Source organism: Lutra lutra, chromosome 7 (genome assembly GCF_902655055.1).
Source record: "Lutra lutra chromosome 7, mLutLut1.2, whole genome shotgun sequence".
In the NCBI taxonomy this organism is placed as follows: Eukaryota; Metazoa; Chordata; class Mammalia; order Carnivora; family Mustelidae; genus Lutra; species Lutra lutra.
The window spans coordinates 107682528-107702847 of NC_062284.1; the positions used below are offsets into that span (position 1 = coordinate 107682528).

The 20320-nt window shown below is 44.0% G+C and overlaps 2 protein-coding genes and 1 long non-coding RNA gene across 4 annotated transcripts in view; 2 read left to right on the forward strand and 1 right to left on the reverse strand.

The window, feature by feature from the left end:
- C7H14orf39 (chromosome 7 C14orf39 homolog) overlaps positions 1–13319 on the reverse strand; it is a 93164-nt gene extending 79845 nt beyond the window's left edge. Inside the window, exons 1-2 of one of the 2 annotated variants that reach the window (XM_047739048.1) lie at positions 13248–13319; positions 6210–6276 (exon numbers count right to left, since the gene is read on the reverse strand). The gene's annotated coding sequence lies outside the window, so the exon portion shown is untranslated. The remainder of the gene's footprint in view (positions 1–6209; positions 6277–13247) is intronic. The other variant, XM_047739049.1, reaches the window with a different exon arrangement.
- SIX6 (SIX homeobox 6) lies at positions 7046–8886 on the forward strand. Its single transcript, XM_047737092.1, has 2 exons — positions 7046–7632; positions 8718–8886. The coding sequence occupies exons 1-2, from the start codon at positions 7061–7063 to the stop codon at positions 8884–8886; spliced, it is 741 nt and encodes a 246-aa protein (XP_047593048.1). The 5' UTR covers positions 7046–7060.
- The window catches only part of LOC125105503 (uncharacterized), a 55262-nt gene continuing 47719 nt past the window's right edge, over positions 12778–20320 (forward strand). Inside the window, exons 1-2 of the long non-coding RNA XR_007128918.1 lie at positions 12778–12889; positions 16531–16620. This is a non-coding gene — a long non-coding RNA (uncharacterized LOC125105503). The remainder of the gene's footprint in view (positions 12890–16530; positions 16621–20320) is intronic.

Genomic DNA, 20320 nt, shown 5'->3' on the forward strand with positions numbered 1-20320 from the left:
CTTTATTTCAATAGGTGGGCCTAGAGCATCTGCACTTCCAAAATTACCACACAACTGATCCAAAATGATTGAAACAAAATTGGTTTCAAAAATTGCCCTTAGGCTGAAAAGAAGATGAAGGCTAACATTTAAACCTAAAGAAACATTTATCACAATTCTGTGGTCTGTAATAGACTTCTGTGGTTGTAATAGAAATGCTGACAGCTTGTTAATTATAGAAATGCTAGTGAACATCACTGTTATTCTTTTGAAAAACCTGACAAAAGACTTCAGATTTTTTCTTTTTCTTTTTTTTTTTTTTTTTTACTTAAACCAAGCCTTACAACACCTCAACTCCAATCTCTCCTCCCCTAGAGGCTGGATTCAGTCCCATTTTCCTGTAGTATACAGCGTGATGACTCAGAGAAAGGTCTTCAATTAAACCCAGACTCCAATGTTCCCACCCCCTCGAGAAGAAGTCCTAGAGTCACATTTGAGATTCAAAGCCTTTTTAGGGCTTGCAAGGGCATAAAACTTGACAAGACCCAGAATGGTTTAAATCTCTCTGGGATCCATGAACTAGAGCGCACCAACCTCTGAAAGTCACAGCAATGGGAAAGAGCATAAGACCTTACACAGGGCAACCACCAATAAATATTCATGTGTGATTCAGATCCTTTGTGCTTAAACTCAACTGCAATTATTACCATCTTCCTTGGGTAAGGAAAGCGATGTATATAGTGGAGAGAGGTTTGAATTTGTGTTTAAACCAATTTCTGCCACTAATCATTGTGTAACATGAGTAATCTTTTAACCTCTTTGGTCTTCATATTTTATTCATTTGTGAAATAAAGAAGAGATGAGCAATAACTTTCAACCATTGTTGCATGTCCCACCAATTACTCAAACGGTATAAATTCCAACATGATAGAAGCAAAACTCCACCTTTCCCAGAGATATTTCTAAATATATAAGTATTCAGTCACCATAAGTATCATTTATAGTAAATTTTAAGAAATAAAATTACAGTAGGCTCTTAGGAAAAGATTTTATTGGTGCAGACTAGGCCTAAGGTGAAATTAAAAGAGCACTGATTCCTTTGAAAGTGCTTCAACTCCAGAATAAACAATTTTAACAGGTTTTGTTTGTCTACACCTTGTTGATTATTTTGAGATTCTTTCTTCTTTGCTTCAAGCAGGGTTTCTCAACAGTGGTGCTACTGACATTTTGTTATAATTGACTGTTTTGTTCATTGTAAGATGTTTAGCAGCATCTCTGGCATCCACCCATCAGATGCTAGTTGTGACAACCAAAAATACCTTCAGGCATTGCTAAATGCCCCCTGAAAGGGGGAGTAAAATTGCTCTCTGTTGAGATTTGCTGCTTTGACAGGTAAGATGTCACATAAATATATTTCTGTAATGTAGTATTCTTATTTATTTATACTATTTTTTTTCATTTTTGCAGTACTTTTATTTGAAGGCTTTATCAAAAATACAGCCTTTCATGAAGTATTTTTGAGAAGGGAGAGGCAGAAAGGAGCGTAGAGAAAAGCTAATGTGTCTGCTCCGTTAGCTCACGTTCAAGTAGGACCTTTTCTTTTTTTTTTACATTCATTTAAATGATATACTTGATATACTATTTATATGAATCATATATATTGTATATAATTTATTACATATTATATATGATATGTAAATAATATAGTATGTAAATATTTTTATAGTGCAATATTTTTTAAAACTATTTTCTGCTGCGGCGCCTGGGTGGCTCAGTGGGTTAAAGCCTCTGCCTTCGGCTCAGGTCATGATCCCAGAGTCTTGGGATCAAGGGCCCCCTCCCCCCATCAAGCTCTCTGCTCAGCGGGGCGCCTATTTCCCCCTCTATCTGTCTCTGCCTGCCTCTCTGCCTACTTGTGATCTAAGTCTGTCAAATAAATAAAAAATCTTAAAAAAAAACAAACAAACCTATTTTCTGGTAGTCTCTGGACTACCAGGAGAACTTAGGTTTTTATTACAGGTTAATACCTCTATTTGATTTTACAGTATTGGAAGGAAATTATTTACTCATATAATACATGTAATTAATACATATATGTGCCACACATATAATTTAACATGAATACTCTTTGGCTCACCGCAAAGGGCATAAACAAACTTATATTCTTTCACTTCTTTAAATTTTAACATTTCTATGTATATTTTAGAAAGATACTTTGATCTTGGATTTGAAAATAGCCAAAAATAATCTGCTGGTGGAAAAAAATAAAGTTCCAGTAGAGAACTACGAATTAATCATTCTCTCAGTCATTAAACTAGTGTTCCATTACTGATAATAAAGTGTTTATAAGTGACACACTAGTTACATTTTTAAGCATTAATCCTTCATACAAGAACCCACTGATACATAGCCCTAAGCAAGCTATGCTGTGGTATAGTTAGCCCCATGCAGATTCAGACTAATGCTACAGAAGCAGAAGAAAGAGAGAAAAGTGAATTTAAGCTATAGGTTTAAAAAAAAGTATGACTTGTAATATACTCTTTGGTTTAAATACAAATTCTCATTCAAAGCCTAGGATTAACAATAAGCTAGAGGTCCAAACAGAGTTGTATAGTCAGCCTAACATTAAAAAAAAAAAAATTACTGCTAGTTCATCATTACTTTCAAATGGTACATTTTCCCATATTTAAGCTTATACAAATTTCCTCCACTTAACAACATAAGCAATTTTGCATCATTTTAAAAATAACTGGTAAATAATTGTGCTAATAACAGCAAAAATATTCTAATCACTTAAAATTAGATCAATATTTTAATTGTAATACTTTTTCCCAGTTAATTTTACAATGTCAGGAAATTTACAAAATATTTCTCAAATCGTGCTTGCTCTCAGGAATACACAATAAAGAGCCATCTCCGTTCTTTGTTACAAGGTGCATAATGGCAGGGAAAGAATGCATGAAATAGAACCATCTACCTTGGTAACTAATTAGGACGGTCAGCACTTAAAAACTAGGATATTGAATTAATTCCCTAACCTAAAGATTTGGACTACCAAATACATAAACAAACATATATCTTTATTTATGCATATGGTATCATCTGAAAGTCAGAATACTAAAAATGAATAAATGTTTGAGAGTGTAAATTTTTAATACTATAAATTCAAAGACAGTAAAACACTTTTTTAAGATTTCTAGATCTTTTTTTATGTTATTCTCACCCACCAGCAACACACAGCTTTGAGGCCCAAGAAAGGAAAACCAAGATCTCTCCCCAAATGTCAAAATGGACTTACACAAAAGGCTAGGACCTCATTGTCTTCCAGTCTATGAGTCTCACATGCAGCACATATGTCTTCATCAAGGAATTCAGATGCACTCAATTACCACATTTAAAAAATCCCTAACTGTGAAATTATGTAGGAAAGAAAACAAAAATATATCATTTATTTTACAGGTATCTGATTTAGGAAAAGTCAAAGACAAGAGACAAAACAAAACAAGAGAATGAAATCTCGAGGTAAGATTGTATTGACCCCTAAGCAGCACTCTCCACTGGCAAATCATTCAGCAAGGTGTAAGCGGGGATCCACATGTCCCTCTACTCTAGAGGAGAATCAGAGAGGGCAAAATGAGGGAGCAACACTGATAAGCTCAAAAAGTCCCACTCTGAACATTTCTGGTAGGAACCTCAAAATTTTCTGCAGGGCTAGAGGGGCACTTTTGCTCTGCTGCAGCCTCACTGAATAATTAAACACAATTTGCCCAGGGACTTTGTCTTCTAAAAGATTTTTTCTCCATATTTTTCCCACTAAAGTAAAATTGAGTCTGCAGAGAACAGAATAGACGTCTTTGGATTCCTAGCGAGAATCAAGCATTTGCCTGCCCAAGGCCTCCCAAATCTACTAGCTGCAGACCAACCACAGAAAACTGAAAATCAGGCTAAGGGCTGCCACTAAGCTTTCTGGATTTCCTGGTAAAACGCAAAAGAAAAATAAAGTTGGGGGTAGCAAGCAGGTAGTTGATGCAAAGTTTCGAAACTAGTAAAAATCTATCCTTCCATAAAATTAAGAAAAGTCAACCCGAAAGTCCAACAATCATCTGGAGCTTTAAGGGTGGGGTGGGGGTCACCACCTTGTCCACAGTGGGTTTTTTCCTAAGGAACCCAGTGGAGCATCTCTCATTTCCAGGGACAGGGGGGAGACAGGTCGAGGGTGGGCATGCATTTCTTCTGTTTGTGAAAGTGATGAATGAATATGTGATCCTAAGTTTCCGAAGGGTGGTTTATTTCCTTTGAGTTAATAAAATTAAACCAGTCCGCTGTGATAGGATAGGATCTCCTGATCATAGACCGAGGCCTCTAGACACTTCTCAGACCTCCATACGTATGGTGTCCAGACACAGCGTCCGGCGGAACTGGGACTCTATCGACCCTAACCAGTGCCCCTTTTCCTACGCTCCAGGCCCCAGGCGAAGCCAAGCCAGGATTTTGGTTCCAGCTGCCTGAGAGCCCCAAACACTCAGAAGCCAAAGTGCCTCTCCTCTAATATTTGTAGAACTATTATCCAAGAAATAGGATATTCCCATTTCCTGGATAGTGCACATAGACTGGAAAATTAACATGACTTTGCTCACAAAAACTAAGGGCAAGTAGCCAGCTTTCCCGGAATTCGCAGCTTTCAAATTGTTTAGCAAAAGGGTGGAGAGGCGCAGTCCCCGTGAGGCACCGCAACTTCTCACCTCCAGCGGCTACGTGCAAGTGTTGGGGTTCTCTCTGGGCTCTGGGGCTGTAGGGTCTCCCAGACTTGCGGCTTCTTCCGCGCAGAAGGAGAACGTGAGACCATTCTGCTATGGGATGCAGGCAGGAGAGATATCCTGAGCAAGGGGACGCTTTTCTTTCCGGGCCAGAGGTGCTGGGAACACAGCCTTCCCAGGTTCTGCTTCACCGCTGCCGGATCCCCATCGCCTGCTGGGTTTTCTACACTGCGTTTTTAGGGGGCACTTTGTGTGCGACGTTCCTCACTAAAGTTGTTCCTCCAGCGAATTCTGAAATCTCCCCAAGCTAGAGAAGATTTGTGCTTTGACATTATCTTCACCACCCTATTTGCCCCTGCCTTGTTGCATTTCAAGCAAAAACAAAAACAAAAACCAACCAAACAAACCCGAGCCCTTAAAAAAGAAAGCCTCTCCGTGGAGGTGGCTGGCAATCTCACAGAAATGATATTAATGGTTGCAGGGCTCCCTCTTTTCCCCTAGCCAACCTCAGCTTTTTTTTTTTTTTTTTTTTTTTTTCTGAACTGTGAAGATCTGTGAAAATAATATCAGGGTTTTCTGTCAGAACGAGCTTTGCCCTGCACTCAGGCATAGCATAATCTGACCCGACACCTCCAACCATCTGTGCTATCTATCTGCCTTCTGATTTACCAGAGCTGTACAAGCCGCATACAAATTGTACTTGATACTAAAGAAAAGAGGACCAGCCCAGTTCAGTTCGGGGGTTAACATTTCTATCTGATTTCTTTAGGGATAGGTCTCCAAAGATGGTTTTCCAGTCATTTTCATTGGACTCCCCTTTCCCAATTATTTTCTTCAAACGGAACAAGCCCCTATCAAAGGCCCAGGTGAGATCATGGTTTCTTTTGACAGAGACCTCAGAAAATGGTATGATGTGGATGTCAATTGGGAATCAATAAAAGTTGCCAATTCAGTCTGCTGGCCCTAAGGCAGAGCTGCCAAGAAGGCCCTTCCTCTCTGCAGGAGGGGTCAGTGCTCAGCGGCTTAGAAAGCATTTTCTGCCCCCCTTCCCATTGCTGTGGTTCCCCTTTCTCTATTTTACTTGCATTGAGTTTCTTTCAGACAAAAAGGCCAAGGTTAGAGTTTCTACTCCCAGCACAAGAGTTACATGTTCTAACACAGGGTAAGGCAAAATCAGCCTGCAAAAAGAGCAAATCAATATTTTTAAATAGATCTTTGAAATAAGCTTTTAAGTTGCTGTCCTGACCTACCAGTGACTTCTCACTCTAGATGTGGTTGTGCTGCACATTTGTTCAAGTCCGTTAACGTGGGGAGGGGGGCTGAAAAATATAAACTTTGGGGGAGTACAACACCCCTATTCTTGAGTGTTTAACTTCAGGGTCAACACCTGTGTTATCAGGTGTGAGATTTGTTCTAGCCCGTATTTAAATTTTCAGGAGGCTTTTGAAGGTGTTGGGGATAGCCCAAACTGACCTCTTAACAGATCCCTGGTCCTGTTCCTTCTGCTTCAGATTCACTTCCCACTCGGCTGCTTTGGCAGCTAGAAAAGAGGGAAAGCCTTGCGGGGATGGGTGCTGAGGGAGAAAATTAGGTGATCTATTTCCCTCCCTTCCCATTCATGCGCTCCCCCCAAAGTTTTCTGTTTCGTTCCAATTAAACTTGGTGAATTCTCCGAGGATTTCGATTTGGCCCAGTCCTCATTGTCCTCTGGAGACCTCTTGACCCAGGCAGCGCATCACTCCAAAGTGGATTCCTGTAGCACTACTGCCTCTTTTGGCTGAGGGTGGGGGGTTTGGGGGGCTCGGGGGTGGAGGAAGGCCGCTGGAGGAGGGTGTTGAAACGCTGCTGTTCTTGCCTTTCTTTTTCTCCGAGCCACTCTCCAGTCTTTTCCTCCTCCAGATTCTGCAAAATACTGAGGAAAAGTCCACGGGTGAACGGCGGGCGCTGTCGAGAGCGGGGAGGTGCTGAAAGGACCCGGGCGCACTGGTCGCAGTCTTGATTGGCAGAGCGGGCCGGTGACTGACAGGGGGTCTCCATGGCGCCCGCGCTGCCAATCCGCCCTTTCCAGTAGCGGCGCCAGTTCGCCGGCCTGCGTGCCCTAACCAAGCAGAGCCGAACCTGGGCTGCGGGGCCGGCACCTCCTCCAATCCCTCCCGCTCGCTCGCTCGCATCCTTTGCGCCGCCGCAGCTGCCGGGGGCCGTGCGTCCCCGCTGCCCTAAGCCGCCTCACGGAGGAGAGCCTGGAGCACCTGGCCAGGCCCGCGGGCATCTGCTGCGTGTCCCACTCCGTGCTCAGCGTCCCCATTGCAGTCGGCGCTGCCTCGATGTTCCAGCTGCCCATCTTGAATTTCAGTCCCCAGCAAGTGGCCGGGGTATGCGAGACTCTGGAGGAGAGCGGCGACGTAGAACGCCTGGGTCGCTTCCTCTGGTCGCTGCCCGTGGCCCCTGCGGCCTGCGAGGCCCTCAACAAGAATGAATCGGTGCTGCGCGCGAGAGCCATCGTGGCCTTTCACGGTGGTAATTACCGGGAACTCTACCATATCCTGGAAAACCACAAGTTCACTAAGGAGTCCCACGCCAAGCTGCAGGCGTTGTGGCTCGAAGCGCATTACCAGGAGGCTGAGAAGCTGCGTGGACGGCCCCTGGGGCCAGTGGACAAGTACCGTGTGAGGAAGAAGTTCCCGCTGCCGCGCACCATTTGGGATGGCGAACAGAAGACACACTGTTTCAAGGAGCGCACGCGGCATCTACTACGGGAATGGTACCTGCAGGACCCATACCCCAACCCCAGCAAAAAGCGTGAGCTCGCCCAGGCAACCGGACTGACCCCTACGCAGGTGGGCAACTGGTTCAAAAACCGCCGACAAAGGGATCGGGCGGCTGCAGCCAAGAACAGGTCAGTACCTAGAGGCCTACGCGCCTTGCACTTTCCCTGGATCGAGCAGGCGAAGGCACCCTGGGCGCCCTCACCCGGGGCCTGGCGACTTGGATCCGCAGGACTTGAGAGCTCAGTCTGTCTTCAGTTATGAGCCCACCGCATTCTGGGATCCTAGTCCTGGAGGAGGGGGACGGTTTCCTTCCCCGTTCTTGGTTCCCCATAATCTTTTCCTCTCGTTCTCGGCGCCTGGGGGCGAGGGGTGTCCCTCCACCAGATAGTTTCAGTCGCCAAACCAAGGCTGCATTGGGTAGGGGAAAGAAATAATAAAATTTAAATCCCAGCAATAATTAGGGACCCCAAGGCCCAAAGCTAATTCTTGTCAGCCTGGGCCCAGGCTCCTATTATTAAGTGAAGCCTGGCTTATTACCGATATTGCCATTTTAAAAGCCCAGATAAATTCTTCTCCTAATGCTTTGCAAAGAGTTTCTCATGGACTTCTGGATGGAAGTCGAGTTCTCATCTTTTCACGCGTGGACAACCCTGCCTCAAAACAGCAAACTAGTCAGCTGAGGCTTTTCGTTCCGCAGCGTGTGGATCTAAATTAGCCAAACATTTTGGCCAAGAAACCCCGCCTCATCCCCCAGGCCCAATCGTTCCATGCAATCCTCAGGCAGCCCTTTTTGGTTTTAGCTTTGGTCTGACCCGGCCTCGAGGGCACTGACACAAGCGTGCGCCTGGAGCAGATGCACGCTGGGAAGGGGGTTCCCTATCCAAGAGCTTGATACGTCGTTGTCACCCACATCTCATTTATCTTGACAGTATTGTAAATCTCCCAAAGGCGGCCAACAATCGCGAATGACCCTGAGCCCAGCGTCTCGGATGGGGAGCCGAGAAAGGATTCAGAAGAAGGATGGGACAACTGCGGGGCTACTTGGAGAGGCGGCCGCGGACTCCGGCCCTGGTCTCTGTTGCCTCACTTTCCCCGCTTTAACTGCCGGGGCCTGTGGGAGATCCGCTGGCCGCTGGGCTTAAGGGATGCAGACCCGGGGGGCAAAGGGCGGCTATGTTACGCGCTGTGACTGCTATCCCTTTCCTTCTCCTAGACTCCAGCAGCAGGTCATGACGCAGGGCTCCGGACGGGCTCTAAGGGCTGAGGAAGAGGGCACGCCTGAGGTGCTCGGCGCCGCCGCCAGCCCCGCCGCCAGCCTATCCAGCAAGGCAGCCACATCGGCCATCTCCATCACGTCCAGCGACAGCGAGTGCGACATCTGAACTGCCCACCCAGCACTCTCAGAAACAGAATCCAGTGTAAAAACAAGACAAAATTTAATAGGGAGGATGAGAGACCAAGCAAACCCACAGCTTGCGAAACCGGGGGGCCAGGGACCCGCGGGCTCCGGGTGCCCATTTCCGCCCCGCGGCCAGCCTGGCTCCACTGGCGCCCTCCGGCCGCTATCACAGGGGTCCGCGGTGAGGCCCAGCCCAGCGCTACGTTCTCCTTGCTTTGCTTTTTCCCAAGAATTTTGCTGCAAAGATGCCTCCGGAACCTGAACTGAACGCTGAGCGCCTGTCCTAAATCTTCGTGGGTACTTCCCGTCAAAAGGACGCTGTTATATATGTATAACTTTTGCTTTAAAGGTTTTTTTAAGAAAACAAAACAAAACAAAACATATATATGCTGTTTATTTACTTATTTAAGAGACTGCCTGGTAGGTTTCTCTATATCCTGGGAACTTGCTGTTTCTAAAGGCGCAGGATGGAGCAGATGGGTTCGGTGTGAAGAAGCCAAACAATAAAAACCTGGTGAGCAAACTTTCTTAATTGAGCTGCTCTCAGATTCCTTAAAAACAAAACAAAACAAAAAAAGATACTCTTCACCAGGTAAGCAGGGGCCCCTGTGCATAGTCTCAGGAGAGTCTTCTCTTATCTTTTGCTTTCTCTGAGGTCTCCTGGTATATATTTTAAATGGCCCATGGTAGATCCATAACCACCTGCTCAAAAAATTGTATGTATATACATGTGTGTATGTGTGATATGTTTAAATCTAGAAACTTGCAACATGAGCATCCCCTATAAGACAACTCCACACATCCCCAAACACCAGTTACTATGGCCTGTCCTCCTGACACTCACTTTTATGAATTGTCAGTGTCTTTCAGGAACAATTTAAGAAGCCAAACTCTGGGATTCAGTCATGATTCATATTTTATAAAAATGCAAGACTATTCTGATACAGGTTCTGCAATTACAAAAGTTTTCCATCTCTTTTCAAGACCCCTCCCATACAAAAGCAATAGGCACCCATGATCATGTTAGAGTGAGTATATACTATGTTTAGGATTGAACTCATATTAAAATAAGACAAAAGGAGAGGTTTTAATAACTAAACTAACATCTTCTTGATGCAGAAGCAGGTTTTCATCAAACACATTTTTCCGCAACAGTGATACTTAGATGAAGGAAAGGATGTAATCATGTGACATGCTGAAGTGAAATGGAAGGCTGCAGAGAAATGACTGGCATTTTAAAAATCTGATCTCTGTATTAAACATGAAATAAGTCATCTAGAGCCTCATTGTTCTATAATGGCCTCAATTAAAACTATCAAACATTCTTGGGATTTAATTTGTCCTCCCAAAGTGTGTAGGTACATGCAGGCGCGCACACACACACCAAAAACCAAACAAACAAAAAAACCTCACTGTCCTTGCACTAAAAAAGTAAATGCTATCCTGAGTCTCTAAGCTTTTTTTCCTAGTGAAATGGGTTGTATATTATAAAATTTGACACTGATCTTTAAATCACTTAAGCTGAACTTCCCTCCTTGAGCTCCTCCTGACACACACACACACACACACACACACACACACACAGGATCCTTTCAATTTACCTCTCTGTCCTTACCAGGTTACCTTTGGTTCAGAACCCTGTTAACTTATTTGGGTAGAAATGCCAATGTGCCCCCCAACCCCCCCCCCCAAAAAAAAGAAAAAGAAAAAGTGAAATCTTGAAAGACAAAAAGCAGTCAAATGGCAAGATATCTGAGAGAAGCCCAGGATATAACTAAGGGCTGATTTTTTAGTTTCTAAATCACTTAAACAGATTTGGCTCATTTGGGCTTTATAAATTGGGGCCCTTATCCAGAGAACTGTTGACAGTCAAAACTCTCTTGCACAAGAGCTCTAGATGGAAGGAGTGGGGATGTCTTTGTGATCAAGCGGGTGTTCTTCAGGAAGCAAGCAAATGCCCTTCCATGGGTCTGGAAAGGCTAGGATGGGAGAGCTTCCTGAAGACTCTCACTTTGTTTCCTTGAACAACCCCACACACACATCTAGTTCCTTGAATGCTGAGGAGCAGGGTCAGGACTCCAATGAGGCAAGGGAAGCACCCAGAGTATAAAATTGAAGGAGGCATTCACTCTCAAGGTCAGCAACTACACAAGTGCGAGACATCTGGAAATGAGGTCTCCTAAATTTTGCACTGTAGGTGCTTCCCTTGTCTTACCCTAGTCCTGAATCTGTTAAGGAATATTGCACTTCAAGAAAAAACGAAGAGATTTCCAGTCTTGTTTACTGGATCCACCTAGTACTAAGGAACTGTCCAAACCAGGATTTGGAGAAGATAAATTTTATCTCTTAAGCTAATGTTTCTAGGTCCGAGAAGGAAGGGAAAGAATTAGTAGAATGATGTAATGGCAGTTAGGATTCTTAAAAATCCCATCCCACTAACCAGTTCAAATGATGCCTAAAAGCAGAAGAAAATGTCCATTCTGCATTCTGAAGAAAAAAGGATTATACTGCTAAGAACTAAGGTTTCTTTGCATAAATAATTTTTTTTAGGGTTTTATTTATCCATTTAACACAGAGAGAACAAGTGAGAGATACAGAGAGCAAGCACAAGCAGGGGGACCGACAGGCAGGGGAGAAGGGGTCTCCTCGCTGAGCAAGGAGCCGGAGGTTGTGGGGCTTGATCCTAGGACCCTGGATTCAGGAACCTACCCAGGACCCCCTGTACAAATAGTTTTTAAATAACCCTTATGGCTTGGCAAAAAAGAGAAGACCGAAGTTATGGAGGAATTTTCTTCCTGCTTTGGTGAAAGCCCTTAAAGTACATTTTCCTTTAAAGTACATCTAATTTGCTTAAAGTAACATGTTGCCTAAGAATTACATTATAAAGTAGGTATTCTGTTTCACCGATCTGTAGGTTTAATCTGATTTCATTTTAGAATCTTAAGGGAGGGATGACATATTATTTCAAAGAATTTTTAAAATGTTTATCTGAAACCTGGTGGCGCCTAATTGCTCTTGTGAATAATCAATTCTTTGATGATCACATGTTGGGAAATCGGTCCATATCTTCACACAGATATTTATGCTAACTGGTCCAAATCTTCCCTTGGGCAGGTATCATAAAAGTTTTCGTTTTCTTTTTAAGATTTTTTTTTTCCTTATCAGTTTTATCCTGTTCTAGAAAGGTTTTTTGTTTGTTTGTTTTTAATTCCAGGTAGGAGCAATGCTGAAGGTTTCCGAATTTGGAGAAATCTCCTGATGATGGGTTTCCTTCCTGTCTTCTCTTGAAGTTTATTTCCTGTAACAATTTCCCAAAAAGCAGTTATTCCAGCACAGTGGAAAGAAGCTGCATTTTAACAATTCAAGGGATCTTACCAATGTGCGGATTTAACCACCAGCCCCAGCTCGGCTTCTTTATCGGTTATAAATATTTCAACCACCCGCCAGTTCCACCAAAAGCGCGACGGCTCCCGCTCCCCAAATGCCGCATTTCCTCGCTCCTCCACTTTAATGACCCACTCGGCTTCCACCCGCCGCGCTCGCACCCCCCTCCTACCCCTTCTCCAGTTTGTTTATTTAAAAATCTGGGAGGGAGGTGATGAGAGGCTGGGGCGGGGGGAGGACTTGCTCTTTGTTTACATTAAACAAATGACAGGCAAAGAGCTCAATCAAAATCTTCCTTGACCTCGTTCTCTCTCCCTAATTTTAACAAAAAGGGAAAAAATATTGTATCCAAAAAGAACGTGAAAGGGGCGGGAAGAGAAGAGAAGCAGCTTCTCGCTCTATTCAGCCGGGACGCGGGAGCGCGGCCGATTTCCGCTCCTATTGTGAGGCGGGGCCCGGGGGCGGCCGTGAATGGGGGGTCTGCCGAGCGGCCCGCAGGGCTGTCAGGCGGCTCAGCGTAATCAGGGCTAATGACGGCGGCCGGGCGCTCCGCGAGACAATGCGCGGGGCCGCGGGGTTTTGTCGGCCTGAAAGGCTAATAGGTTTGCCTGGGGGTGCGAGGGGGGCGGTGTCGGGGAAGAGGCGGCGGCGAGGGGAAAAGGGGTCATTGTTCGCGCACTGGCCCGGGCGCCGAGGCGCGTCCCTCCCCGCGCGGCGGCCCCCGGGCCAGGAGCGGCCGACAGGAAAGCCGCGGCCGGGAGGCCCCCTGGAGGCCTGCTGGGAAATCGCGGCAGGAACGGCCGGTGCGTGGGTCCTTTAAGGGAGGCAGCCCTGTGAGAGGGGTTCGGGACGAACTTGTTCCCTAGGAGAAGCCCATCGTGGGCCCTGAGTACCCGGGAAGGTGTCCCTCCTCTAGGGTTCGGATCGCGACTCCGTGAGGTGACAACTCCACACACCCACCTTTTCCGTCCAGCGCCCTGGAAGCTCTCAGACGCGTAGGCCGCGAGCCACTCCTATTGTTAAGAGTGCCTGACTCAAATAGCTCGAGCAGAGAAACCTCTCAAAACCAAGCGGGACGCGGGGTTAAGAGCCCAAGGTGAGGGGATAAACAGATCGGCGCCCTGGCAGCAACCGAGGCGCCCGCTAGCCCGTAGCCTCGGACCGCACGGTGGTTCGTGCGCCTCGTGCCAGACGGTGCGACGCGCGCCGGGAGGCCGCAGCGCGGGTCTGGGCCTGCGCGGATTGGTGCCGCGCGCGGTGGGCTTGCGTAGGGGGAGGCTGCGCGCCGAGGGCCGCTCGTCAGGCCGCGGTAAGCACCGTGGTGCGCTGGGACCAGAGAACAGCATTTGTCACCGCGGGCTCTCGGCGGCGCCACGCGAGTTTCCCAAGCAGGGACCGAGGAGGGCAGAGAGGCTCCAGATACAGGGAGCGGGCTTCTCAGGCGCTCAGCCTCGGGAAGACTTGGGGAGCCCCGCAGATTCGCGGGTCAGCCGTCGGGGCGGGGACGCAGAGCACAGCTCCCTGAGAACCAAAGGCCCGCGGCAGCGCGGTTAAGCTCAGGCAGCCCTCCCCCCCCCCGCCGCCACCCGAGCCCCGCCCGGTCTGTCAGAAACTTGGCGGCTCCCGTTTCGGCTCCTACAAATCTCCTCAGGCTAGGTCAAGCCTTGCAGCTCTGTTGGCTAGGATTTATATCCCCAAACTTCTTCAGATCTGCCCTGCCGTGAGGGATCGAACTGGTCGTCTCCTGTTGTCTGGAGACAAAGGGGTGCGAGGGCGATCCCAGAGCAGAACCAGCAGTTTCACGCCTGTGCCTCTGCTCGCGCCGTTTCCGCTTCCTCTGAGCGAATTCTGCCGCCTACCTCCTCGGCTAGCCGGTCCATCTGGAAACCTGTCCTACTTCCAAAGGGTCTTTCTTGGTTCAGTGGGCTCCCCACAGAGACATTTCGACTTCCTGTTTAGTGCTCTCACCGTACCTTATCTAACGTGTGTTTTAAACACTGTCATATAGTTGTGCATTTGTCTGAATGTTTGACACACCCCTGCCCTTCCAGAATATAAGCTCCTTAAGGACAGATACTGAATTTTTTTCATCTTTCTATGCTCACAGCCTGACCTAGTAGTAGGTGCTCAATATATATATATATATATATATATATATATATATATATATATATATATATATTTTTTTTTTTTTAAGATTTTATTCGTTTATTTGACAGACAGAAATCAAAAGTAGGCAGAGAGGCAGGCAGGAGAGAGGAAGGGAAGCATGCTCCCCGCTGAACAGAGAGCCAGACGCGGGGCTCGATCCCAGGACCCCGGGATCATGACCTGGGCCAAAGGCAGAGGCTTAACCCACCAAGCCACCCAGGCGCCCCTCAATATATATATATATATATATATTTTTTTTTAAAGATTATTTATTTATTTATTTGACAGAGAGATCACAAGCAGGCAGAGAGGCAGGCAGAGAGAGAGGAGGAAGCAGGCTCCCTGCTGAGCAGAGAGCCCGATGCGGGGCTCGATCCCAGGACTCTGAGATCATGACCTGAGCCAAAGGCAGCGGCTTAACCCACTGAGCCACCCAGGCGCCCCCTCAATATATATTTTTAAAACGAAACAATGGATCTTCCTTAAAACCTGTCCCGAATTAGCTGGGGAGTACGGCTAGGGCTGAGTTCATTTGAACGGAAAAGATGACAAATACATGCTAGACCCAAAGTTCACTTAAATACTTCAGCTTTCCGGCTCTTGCCTACGTGTCAGGTCCTCTGGGATGATACTCCCTCTAAGTATACGGTTTTTCAGAATTCTATGGCTTTGGGTTCATAATATGAAAGTTATCTTCTCACATGTGCATTTTTTTCAAACAGTAAGATAAGAGTCATCCCCTTAGGTTTCAAAAATTCTAGCTATTACACTCTCTTAACCCTATAAAATATAATTTCTAATATATTTGTCTGTTATAGAATGATAGAGGTTTCCTCTTCCAAAATATTTCTTTCTCTCTCTGCCTTCTGCCCTACCTCCCTCACTTTGGTCTTGACCTACAAATTCAAAGATAAACAACAACAACAACAACAAATCACAAATATTCAAAGTGTCCAATTTTACGATCTTGGATTGGCATCCCACCCATGCTTAGGCTAAATCAGGGGATGAAAAACAAGTGTTTCCATTAAAATATTAAATCACAAAAGCCCTGTGAAAAATCTACTAGCTACTAAACTCACCTCAATTTTAAAATTTAATGGACAGAAGCAAGTGAACTGTGTGTAATTTTGAGTTCTGATAAAATATATATAAAGCTGCTTCTTGGAAAGTCATTTTAACCTGACACTATCAATCTGCAACCTGAGAATGTTGACTTACTATTTGTTTTCAGACTGAAGAGATTGGCCCTGAATTCTTTAGCATGAAATCAAGTATCTTACTTTAGATTGTGCATATTAATTTGATACATGAACAGTCTGGTTAGTGGTAAACTAGTTTATTATGCATTTCAAACATTTTCAGACATTTTAAATTCCTATTAGAGATTTGTCCATTCAAATTAAGTACCATTTAAGGCATATTTTATTGCATTGGATATACTCCTGACTTTCCATAAATTCATGATGGAGTTTGCATTTGAACTAAAGACCTATGCATATACACTAGACATCTGATTTACAAACTTATTTTTGCAGGCAAGTGTGACTGTATGAGCCAGACTCAATAAGAATAGAAAAGAGGAGCAAATAGGAAAACAAAAACTATACTGGAAACAGCATGTAGCAATAGACTAATACCTGAAAGGGTGGGATCAAACAGACCTTGCTTAAAATACCCTAATTACTGTGGATTTGGGCAAGTCACTCTATTCTTTGAGCCTTAGCTTTTATTTCTGCAAAATTTCTTTTATATCTGTTGGTAATATCCAGGGATATTGTGTTTGGAATAACATATGTACAGCACCTAGATTAGATGCTTACATATATTAAGTGTTCAGTGAATGGAACTTCCCTTTTCCCGTTTTTCCTGGTTAAATGCTAGGCCAAGGAAATAAGCTATATAATTCCCCGTAAAAACTGTGTTTTAATAGGGATCATCTACATATTTGGAATATTATTGAATTTGAATGCTAAATGCTGTTGTTAGAAGCATCTCTGCTCACTACCCCTATCAGGGAGGACCCAGTATGTTGGTTTCCCAGGCGTGGTAATGGATGAACTTGTGCTAATAGAACACCATTCTTTCTTAGGCTTTTAACTCTGTCTGGGGCTGCTTGTCATCTATATGAAGTTCTCCAGAGGCATCTTAGCCCATCCTACAATTCAGGATAACCCGAAATGTAAGTATGATCACTGAAAAGATAACCTCTTTGGGAAAATGCAAGACCTGTTTTTTGAGGAAGAGGCAGTGATCCTACTACTTACATTTGTATGGCTCTTCATAACTAGTAATGAGGGCCTTTGAGCTGCACCATCTCTCTTCCTCACAAGCACCCCATGAGGTGAGTCAGCAGATATAGTTCCTACCTGCCAGATAAGAGAACTAGGGGCTCACATTACTTGCTCAGCCACAGGATCAGAGAAGAATCCAGACTTTATAGGACTTAAAGTTTAGCTAATTTGGGGGAGGGGATACTCTTTAAGATAAAGGTATAAAATTATGAGTACAAAATTGGGCCTAAGAAATCATAACAGGGACACCTGAATGGCTCAGTTGGTTAGATGTCTGCCTGCCTTTGGCTCAGATCATGATCTCAGGGTCCTGGGATCGAGCCCCTGGGATCAAGGGCCTTCTTCTGCCTTTGCCCCACCCCTGCTTGTGCTCTCTCGCTCATGCTCTCTCTCTCAAATAAATAAAATCTTTCTTAAAAAATAAGCAAATAGGGGCGCCTGGGTGGCTCAGTGGGTTAAGCCGCTGCCTTCGGCTCAGGTCATGATCTCAGGGTCCTGGGGTCTCTGCTCGGCAGGGAGCCTGCTTCCTCCTCTCTCTCTGCCTGCCTCTCTGCCTGCTTGTGATCTCTCTCTGTCAAATAAATAAATAAAATCTTAAAAAAAAAAAATAAGCAAATAAATCACAATTACAAAATTTTAAAGACCAGCAAATACAACAAATGTCACAAAATCCAAATAATAACAAAATCATTTTACTAATTGTCATATATACCTCTAGAATAGTTTTTTCCCAATTTTTTCCTGTATGTTCTTTGATTGATTGCTTCTATATATCACAGCTTTACAGTACAATCTTGAATAGAAAGATAATTTTGTCTTTCCTTTAGTATGGGTTCATTTTTAATATTTTTATTATTCATAGTTTAGAAAAGTTTCTTTCAATTTCATAACTCATTGGTAATGCCATATGTAATTTTTTGGATTGGTATCAAATTTGGGAAAGCCTCTGTGAAGTTTCTTCATAAGTGAACAGATTTCAAGATTTCCTTGAATTTCAAGTTTCAAGTTTCCTTGAATAGCAGCTAATCTTAAATAATCTTTGCATTGACGGCACTCATTAACCAGTTTTTAATCAAGGGCCTTACATATTCATGTTGTGACACATAAATTAGCCCAACAGGCAATAGGAATATGTCTACAAGACATCCCTGCATCAAAAGAGCTAGTAATTACCTAACAATACGCAGAAATGACAATAAGCCATTAAAATATATACCACTAAACCCAAACTGTATCCCCAACTCAAGTTCCCTTTAGGTACTGGATAGCAAAAATGACTGGTTACTCCAGTGCCACTCAGCACTAGGGGAAATGTGACAAAGGGAAAATAGGAGTGGATAGAGACAGTGGTGTATTATAGTTAAATTATCTTGTTTTGCAAATTTTCCAAAAATGCATGATCATATGAAAATATTGCTAGGATCCTTCCCAGGGCCTTTGAAGGGATCTATGCAAATGGGTATTTTGCAACCTATGTATCACTTGCTTCAAGGTAATTCTGCTTCTGTGCAGGCCAAGTAAATGTTTGATGAGAACAGGTTTTCTTTTTCTTTTCTTTTCTTTTCTTTTCTTTTTTTTTTCAAGAACAAGTTTTCTGATTCTATGTCTAGTATCATTTTCTATCATCCAGGACATAATGTATTTCCCCAGAAAGTTTTGACAAGATTTTACTCAAAAACTGTTTTACAAAATGGTTCATTGATGGAAGGAAAGAATTTTAGAGTGTAGCTGGCTTTGGGTAGGGCTATGAGACAGAGAGGTTACCCCTTAGAACCTCACCTTTTCCTTTTGGGAATTCTTCACCTTTCCTCCTTATAGGTGCCACATCCCAAACTGTCAAAAACCCTTCAGTGCTCTTTACCCTCCCTTTATCAAAATCTATTCTTGGTTGTTTCCAAAAAATCAGATAAGCCAATTCACATTGACATACAGATAGCTGCTAAAAGCTTAATGAATTACCTACAGATGGGGACCTAGGGGGGTACTTACTAACTGCTAGGAGATAATCCTTTAATTCAATAACCCCAAATCACTAATGGTAGCAATTCAGACACCACTAGTAAACTAGTATAAAATTATTTTTGGTTGGAAGGGAGCCAGGAATCCTTCAAGTCATTCCATGGAAGTAAATGACTGCTTCTTGGGACAGATAGCACCAATATTGAAAATAAAAGGAAGTAAAACAAACTTGCTGAGCCCTCAGCTACCCCCTTAAGTTGTAATTCCTTCTCTGTCATTCCTTTTACCACCAAACTTCATGATAGAGGAAACAATAGCCTACATTCTCTGCCACCATTTTTTCACTAGATAGTTACTCCTTAACCTCTCACAGTCTGACTTTCACTTGCATGGTTCCATCAAAACTGTCCCCTCAAAGGTCACTCTACTCAGTCCTCAACTCTTCAGCCTGTTATCTTCAACACTGTTGAACATCCCTTCTTAACAGGGCCAAGATTAGGTTGAGGCAAAGAAGGTGCTTAAGGTACAAGATTTAAGGAGGTTTGACCCTCTCTCTCTCTCCCCCTCTCCCCACCAAGTTCAGGGTTGACATCTGAGAATACCTCTCAAATTTTGTACTACAAATGCCTTGGCTCCCTTACACAAGTCCCAAGCCCTGCTTCTCACCATATTCACAGCACAACTTGCTGCCTTCTTGCCTTTGCTAATGCTGCAGGTATAAATCGAGCTCCATGCTTTGTGTCTCCCCTGCACTCCTTCCCACCTTCTTCTGATAGCTGCACCCTTAGAGAACTGCTTCTCCCAATTCAATGTGTTTCTGGTGGGGTTGGCAAACACAGTAGTACTTCCCTTCCCAACTCACAGCAGGGTATAACCACCAAGCTGGGCCAGTCCTTTCCAAAATTTCTAAATTGGAAGCAGAGGGGTAACTCTCTCTTCTCTTGGATAGAGAGCAGTAAGATATATGATGCCAAAATTATTGGCAGTAATATCACCTGTTATAAGAAGGAGTCTTTTAGAAGGAGAAGAGACAGGATGGAGGAAGGAGAGACAGAAAAGGGTAATGCTGATAAAATCTTTGTATGCTTTTAACACTGAAGATAACTCCAGTCTTGTGTATTCTGATTTTGGTTACAGAAATGAGTACAGTGCCCTCCTACTTTTTCTTTCTTGTTTAAGCTACTTGGAGTTTCTGTCATTTGAAAACAAGAGTGCTGAGATATAACATAGAATGTTCTTCCTTTTCCATCATCCCATTTCTGTAGGTGTATAGACTCAACTTTCATGGCTCAACTCAAAGGTCATTTTCCTCTGAAAGCCTTCCTTGATCCATAGAATTGAACTAATCTCTCCCTTCTCTGAAAGGCTGTGGCATTTTATACATCTCGTATAATTATTTAGCTTTCTGTCTTATATCTCTTACTACATGCTCTTCCAGAGCAAGATCCATAATCTTTGTAATCCTCTAAGACCTGAATGCAGGATCTTTGACACAGCAAGCAAATCAATAGATTTTTGCTAAATGAATGAATCAAATGAATGAATGAAAATAACTAAAGGATAACTGGAATCTTTTTAATTTCAGGAAACTTTAGTCTGAATAATCTGAAGTTCTTTACTTTTTTTAGA

Coding starts and splice junctions, on each gene's coding strand:
- SIX6 (XM_047737092.1), top strand. CDS start 7,061: ATGTTCCAGCTGCCCATCTTGAATTTCAGTCCCCAGCAAGTGGCCGGG. Junction 7,633..8,717: donor GCGGCTGCAGCCAAGAACAG/GTCAGTACCTAG, acceptor TCCTTCTCCTAG/ACTCCAGCAGCAGGTCATGA.